At 59.2% G+C, this 7,164-nt stretch overlaps 1 protein-coding gene across 2 annotated transcripts in view; it reads right to left on the minus strand.

Annotated features, from left to right (window-relative positions):
- Positions 1 to 1,173, minus strand: part of TESK1 (testis associated actin remodelling kinase 1) — a 25,514-nt gene extending 24,341 nt beyond the window's left edge. Inside the window, exon 1 of one of the 2 annotated variants that reach the window (XM_066614132.1) lies at positions 881 to 1,173. In XM_066614132.1, the coding sequence (XP_066470229.1) occupies positions 881 to 1,126 (246 nt within the window). In that variant the 5' untranslated portion in view covers positions 1,127 to 1,173. Of the gene's footprint in view, positions 1 to 99; positions 276 to 880 lie in introns of those variants that run through there. The other variant, XM_066614133.1, reaches the window with a different exon arrangement.
- Positions 1,174 to 7,164: the final 5,991 nt, after the last annotated feature.

Here is a 7,164-nt window from a genome sequence, read left to right on the forward strand (position 1 = left end):
TCCACATTTCTTCTTTGGCCTGCAAACCCAGTGCAGAGCTGGGCAGCAGCGCAGGCAGGCCCTCCCTTGCAGGAAGGCAGCATCTCCTCCCACACTTACCGTGGGCTGCTGGACTCCCAGGAAGCCCAGTCCTAGCCTCGCTCTCCTGGGAATACGCCCACTGACTGCACTGGGCCTTCTCCCTGAGTAGACCAGCTCAAGACTGGGCTGCCAGTCGGCTCGCCACAGCCTGCGTGCGAAGGGCACGCGCCTCTCAGTCTGTGCCCGAGGACCGTCCTGTGCTGACCCCCCCCCCCGAAACGCCGCAGGTCGCCTCGCCTCTCAGCTGACACAAGCGTGGGTCTTGCTGGCGTCCGGGGCGGCGCTGCGGGGAGGCTCCAGAAGGCCAGCTGCCCTGGAAGCGGCCGAGCGGGGGCGCCGCAGCGCCGCCTGCGGAAGGGCAGCAGCCGCCCCTGCCCGGGGCCTTCGGACTGCAGGAGCCGCTGCCACCCGGGCAGCCTCGCGCCTCCCGGCGGCGGAAGGCCGAAGGCAGCCCAGGGCGAGGCCGGCCGGTGCCCGCACGCCTGAGCGGGGTCCAGCCTCTCCGCCGGCGGCGAGGGACGCGCCCCCCAGCCAGGCGCGCCTCGGCCTGGGACGCGGCCCGTGCGCTGGGTCTCCGCAAGGCCCCCCAGCCCAGTCGGAGCCCTTCCCAGGCAGGCCCGTCCGGGAGCAGCGCGCACCCGCCTCCAGTCCCGGCCGGCCCTGGGGGAGGCCGGGACCGAGGGCCAGCAGGAGACCCGTCCGAAGCGCGACGGCGGGCGGGCGCCCCCTCGAGTGCGGCTCGGCAGGTGCGCCACACCGCCCGCCCAGGGGCGCGCCGCGGCGCCGCAGGAGGGCTCACCTTGAAGACCTCGGAGAAGAAGCCGGCGCCGATCTTCTCGCAGTAGAAGTCGTCCAGGCGCGCCAGCGTGGAGACGGCGCTGCGCAGCGCCCGGTAGGAGGAGGGCCGCAGGCGCCCCCCGCCCGGCTCGCCCTCGGCCTCGTCCAGCCGCAGCGACAGCGAGAGCGCGGGCCGGCGCGGCGGCTTCTCGCGCTCCATCTCCGGCCCGGCCGGCGGCGGCGGCAGCAGCAGCAGCCCGCCAGCCATTCACAGCCCTGCCGCGCAGGCCGGGCGGCGGAACGCGCTGCGCTGCCCCGGCCTGCGCCCGCCTCCGCTGCGGAGCGGAGCGGAGCGGAGGACCCGGCGGAGGCGGAGCCCGGCGGGCGGGCGGAGCGAGCCTTAACTCCGCCGCCGCCCCTTCTCCCTCCCTCCCTCCCTCCCTCCCTCCGCCGACGCTCGGCCCGGCCCCGGCCCCGGCCGAAGGCAGCGAGCTCCCGAGGACCCGGCGAGCCAGACTGGAAGTCCCGCGAGGAGCCTCTCTCTCCGGGGCTCGGAGGTGGCCTCCGAGCTCCTTCCTGGGCTCGCACAAGGGGCTGCTCCGGGCCCGTCCCCTGGAGCAGCCGCAGAGCCCGGAGCCGAGGCACCGTGGAAGTGCCGGCCCAGGACGGGCTCTGCTTGCCGGCCGGGGAGGCCTGGCACGAGTCCGGCCGAGCGGGTCTGGCGCGGTGGCGCCCGGAGCCCTGAGGGCCCAGAGGGCAGCTTCGGCCGGACGGAGACCCTAGCCTCCAGGCGCCCCAGGAAACGGGCCCTGCGGGCGGGCGGGCCAGGCCAGGCCAGAGGGAGTGGCCCGAGCCCAGCCGGGAGTGCCAGGCTGCCCCCTGCATTCCCTGGCAGTGGATGGCTGAGCACTACTCCTGCTCACAGCGGGCAGCGCTCTGCCCAGGCCCTGCAGTCCTGTCTGCCAGCAGCTCTCCCAGGACCCAGTTTTGAGGATTACTGTCTGTCCGGGACCCACCAGAAGGAATGCCGTCGGCCCGCAGGTGCTGTCGTGGCTGGAAGCGGCATCTTCAGTTAGGCTTGGTGCCCAAGTCCCACCAGCCAGGAGTCCCGTCATTTGCGCGGCTCAGAACTGAACATTCCGGCTCAGAAGTCAAAGCAGAGGCAGGCGGACCTTCTCTGACCATGCGGCCCTCCTCCTCGCTCCAGGGCCCCGTCTTCCCACCTGTTCAGGGCACAGCACCATGTCCCTCTCCCATCGAAGCCCGCCTGCCCAACGGCTCTGAACCCTGCATTTTCAGCTCTCGATTTTCAGTAGCGGCTGAGCTAGGTGGCCCACCTGAAACTGGCTCACGACCCACCTAGTGGGTTCTAAACCACAGTTTGAGAAATGCGGCTGTACACACTCAACTGGGAGTTAGCTCCCCTGAACCAGGTGGGATTTATTTCTGCATAGACATGCACAGGGTTTTGCTGGAAGGGAGTCAAAAATAGAAGACAGATCTGAGGTATCCTGCAGTCGTGTGGGTGAGCGCAGCTGCACATCGGTGCTTCTCATTCAGCCTGGCTCCTTCCGCTCACTCATTTTATTTAACAGTGCAGTCCTGCACTTGAAACCATCCTGAGCAATTCAGGGCACAATCCTAACCAACTTTCCAGCACTGGCATAGCCATGCCAGTGGGGCATGTGCTGCATCCTGCAGTTGGGGGGGGGGCAATCACTGAGGCCTCCTCAAGGTAAGGCAATGTTTGTTCCCTTACCTCAGGCTGCATTGCCCTTATGTTGGTGCTGGAAAGTTGGTTAGGATTGCACCCTCAGGCTGTAGCATAAGCCTGAGCAGAACTTCAGCTCTACCACTGATGCCAGCCCAGTGCCACTAAACTGCAGTTTGACGCTGGCAGAAGACCAGCTGCCACGAGCCCCTAGTGGGTTAGGCAGGGCTGACTTGTACCTCCAGTCAACAGGCACACCCCCCAGGACAGTGGAATGTTTTGCTATCTGGAGATGGTTGTCTCCAGTTCTGCTCAGCAACCGCTTTGCCTTTCTCTCCTGAGTGCAGATGGGAACCTCTTCTCTCCGCCTTGGTTGTTTCTGACCTCAGCAGGTCCCAGGAGGGGGAAAGCCTCTCTGTTAACCCAGGACTCCAAAGAGGGTGGGTGGGCTTAGCCAGCTCACCACTGTTGTAGCAAATGAGGCAGTCGGGTGACGGAGGTGGGATAACAGACATGCCACAGTATACCTGGGCAGGCTGTGAGAACATAAGAACAGCCCTGCTGGATCAGGCCATAGAACCATCAAGTCCAGCTCTCTGTATCACACAGCTGCCCACCAAATGCCTCAGGGAGTACACAAGACAACAAGAGACCTGCATCCTTGTGTCCTTCCTTACATCTGACATTCTGCACTTCTAAAATCAGGAGGTTGCACATACCCATCATGGCTTGTAACCCATGATGGACTTTTTGCTCTAGAAATTTGTCCAATTCCCTCTTAGAGGCATCCAGGTGAGATGCCATCACCACATCCTGTGGTAAGGAGTTCCACATACTAACTACACGCTGAGTTAAAGAAATTTTTTTTGTCTCTCCTAACTCCCAACACTCGGATGCGTGACAGATGTGAGGACTGCATGGTGACTTTCCTGCCTGTTGCAAATGTTGTGGACATCACTTCTCATCTAGATAGGCTGGTAGAGCATGCTGGGGAGGAGGTAGCAGTTGTGGTGCACGTCAGCACCAATGACATGGGGAAGTGTAGCCAGGAGGTCCTGGAGGCCAAATTTAGGCTATTCGGTAGGAAGCTGAAAGCCAGGACCCCAAAGGTAGCGTTCTCAGAAGTGCTACCATTCCACGTGCAGGGCCAGCTAGGCAGGCAGAGATCAGGGGTCTCAATACATGGGTGGTGGTGTAGGGAGGAGGGGTTTAGATTCGTTAGGCACTGGGGAACTTTTTGGGACAAGTGGAGCCTGTACAAGAGGGATGGGCTTCACTTGAACCAGAATGGAACCAGACTGCTGCACGTAACTTTAAAAAGGTGGTAGAGCAGCTTTTAAACTGATCCCTAGGCAGTGGCGTTGCTAGAGGGTGCAGGTGGTGCAGACTGCACCGGGTGACATGCAAAGGGGGCTGATGTGAACTGGGGGGGGTGATGTGCTAAAATCACGGTGGCTGGGAGTAATACCATCATTGTCTGTGGAGCAGCCACCAGCAGTCAGATTTCTACACTGATGGGGCTGTCATTGTGCCTACCTTGAGGACAGGACAGTGGCTTAATCTGCTTGATCCTGTGTAACTCCTCCTGCCAGCTCCCACCCTGGGACTATTTCCCATTGTGCTGCCACCCCCACCACCCCACCTGAAGAAAGGTCCTGGTGAACTCAGAAGCTTGCTCTCTAGACCTTGTGTCAACCTATCACCAGGACCTGTCACTGGTCCTGGTGACAGGTGTTAGCAAGCAGCCCTGGCAAAGAGTGTGAGAGCCGGAAAGGAAGACCCTCACATGACTGCCCTCCCTGCCTTCTCTTGTTCTGGGCCTGATAGCCCCAGTTCCTGGTCCTCCTGCTTCTCCAGGCAGGCCCATGTTGCTTGGCTGGACCAGAAGCTCCCAGCAGGGACACCCCTGCCACCCCAAGGCTCCTTTTTCCCCAAGATGGCGAGAGCAGGTGGCGAGACCTGGTGTGGCCTGTGCACTGCGGCGTGGCACAGCAAAGACTCTGGTTGTCTACACCTCTGTTGGCCAACTCTGCTGGTTACTGGCACAGCAAAGTCACTTTGCAGAATGGAACCAGACTGCTGCGCGTAACTTTAAAAAGGTGGTAGAGCAGCTTTTAAACGGATCCCTAGGCAGTGGTGTTGCTAGAGGGTGCAGGTGGTGCAGACTGCACCTGGGTGGCAGTGGAATAGCTAACAGGGTGCAGGGGGTAGCAATTGCACCAGGCAACAAGCTTTAGGGGGGCAGCAAGCTGAGCCTGACACTAGTGGTCAAAATTGTGAAAAACTTGGTTTGTACAAATAATACCATCATGTTGTATATCATTGGTAAGGTAATTGGATGCAGAGTGCAATGAAACAATCCACATTGGAGTATCTATATTCTATCAAAAGTTTTGGCCATTAACCAGAAAATGAAAACACAACTGCCTTATGGAACAACTCAGAACTGACCTATGAGAATTTGTTCTGAGAGCCAATGAGATGCTGTTATGATACAGCCTGGAACCAATAAGGTGTTAATATGAGTCAGCTCTCATTGCCATATATCATAATACAGTTATTCCTGCTAACTGGGTAAAGAGGCACTTTTTCAAGTGGTGCTTCTCTTATATATACCAGGGGTAGAATAACCATCCCTCTTCACTCCAGCACAGTGTCTCTAACCAATAAGGGGCACACTTTTTATTTACTTACTTAATTAAGGCTGCAATCCTAACCACACTATACTGAGAGCAAGCCCCATTGAACAAAATAGGACATTTCTGAGTAGACCTGGTTAGAATTGTGCCCTAAATTTGATTTTGTCATGTAGGGGGAGTTACAAAATCTTCTTTGACCCCAGGTAGCAGATAGATGCCTTAGGGCCCAATCCTATCCAATTTTCCAGTGCCAGTGCAGCCGTGCCAATGGGGGTGGACTGCATCCTGTGGAGGTGGGGCAGGCGCAGAGACCTCCCCAAGGTATGGGAACAATTGTTCCCTTCCCTGAGAGCTGCACTGTGGCTGCACCAGTGCTGGAAAGTTGGCTAGAATTGGGCCCTTAGTTATGCCACTGGCTGGGGAGAGGCAGCAGAGCAAGTGGGTGGCAAGCTGCTGGGGGGAGAAGGCAGTTTCCCCCCAATTTTTACTTTTTAAAAAAGCCGGGGCATGATGTTACTTCTAGCTGTGACATCACTTCCGGGGCATCGTTCTGAGCTTGGCACTGGCTACACAATCAGCTACGTCACTGCCAGGTGGTTTGCTGGGGAGACTGGCCAAAGAAAGGCTGGTCTTTGAAGGCAGACAGAAAATGGACGGACAGGAATGCCCGCCAGCAGTCCAGCCACAAAGCATCCTGAGAACACAACAGAAGTTTATTAAAAAAAACTTGCCACCACCCAAGACCCTTATTTGCAAACCCCAAAGTCCTAGAAGTCCTACAAAGCCCGACTATGTGGGATTCTCCTCCTCACTGCCCTCTGAGCCCCACAGATCCCTGCGCCTCAGGTGGATCTTCTCTTTCAGGCTGCAGAAGTAATCCCCAGGCAGGAGCCCATGTGGGCCGTGGGGAGGGGTGGAAGCAGGACCACCACGGCCTTGCTGTGAGCCCCTCGGATTGGCCCCAGGGGCCTCCTGCCTGACCTGTCCAGGTCTTGCTGTCATTGGAGAGTCCTGATGATGCTGCCATTTTAAAATGCCACCTTTGAGGCAGCTGCCACTTGGTGGAAGTGCCCGGGGCATGAGTGCTGCCTGCTTGTAGGCCAGAGCGTCCTCCTGGCCCACCTCTCTTTGGCTTATGTGAGACGTACACTGGGCCTCAAACCTCACTCGAAGAATGGAGCCCTTCTTTCGCCTACGCAAGGCCCATTCCTGTCTCTGGAACGTCCTCCGGGGGTTGACCAGCCCCTGCTCCTCACTGCTGGACGACTCTTCCCTGCTGCCCAGCCTCTGTCCAGCTTTGTTGACCGTTTTCCTTTGCCAGATGCCAGCTGTCTTGGGCATGGAGCCAGATCTCCCTTCCCTCTGCTCAACCAGTCTTTCCGGGCTGCTGGTTTCCTGTGGCCCCCCTTCTTTGGCCTCAGCCCTCCTGCCCAGGGCCTTGCTCCCCTGTCTGTCCCAGGAGGGTGAGTCACCATCCAGACCCACTCTTCCCTTCTTGTTCTGGTTTGCTCTGGGGGACCTACTAGGTCTGTGCAGCCTTGCAATTCTTTCTGCCCCAAACCAGCGCATTTCTGGAACGTGTGGTGCAGCCGGTCTGTGGGCCTCTCCACCAGTCTGAACCCCAGGATGAGTTTTGATAGGTCTCTTTGGGAGGGCTCCAGACTCAGCATCTCCCCTTGACTGAGTCCTGAACTCTGGAGACTCCCTCAGGCTCTCGTCACCCCCTGCAGGGGCTCCTTGCCTTCCCTTCTCCCTCCGCCTTTCCTGGCTGAGCAACCAGATGTGCAGACCCTGCTGCAGGTGCAGCTTCCGCTCCAGGATGGAGCCAATGAGGGACAGTCCTTTGTTGGTGTCCTTGCTGCTGCTGAAGGAGACACTCTCCCTCCAAGGTCCCAGGCTGGCTTCTTCCTGGGGGTGTGACTCCTCCTCCTGCAGGCTCTGGTCGCTGCTGCCCTC

The sequence above is a fragment of the Tiliqua scincoides genome, chromosome 2 (assembly GCF_035046505.1).
Source record: "Tiliqua scincoides isolate rTilSci1 chromosome 2, rTilSci1.hap2, whole genome shotgun sequence".
In the NCBI taxonomy this organism is placed as follows: domain Eukaryota; kingdom Metazoa; phylum Chordata; class Lepidosauria; order Squamata; family Scincidae; genus Tiliqua; species Tiliqua scincoides.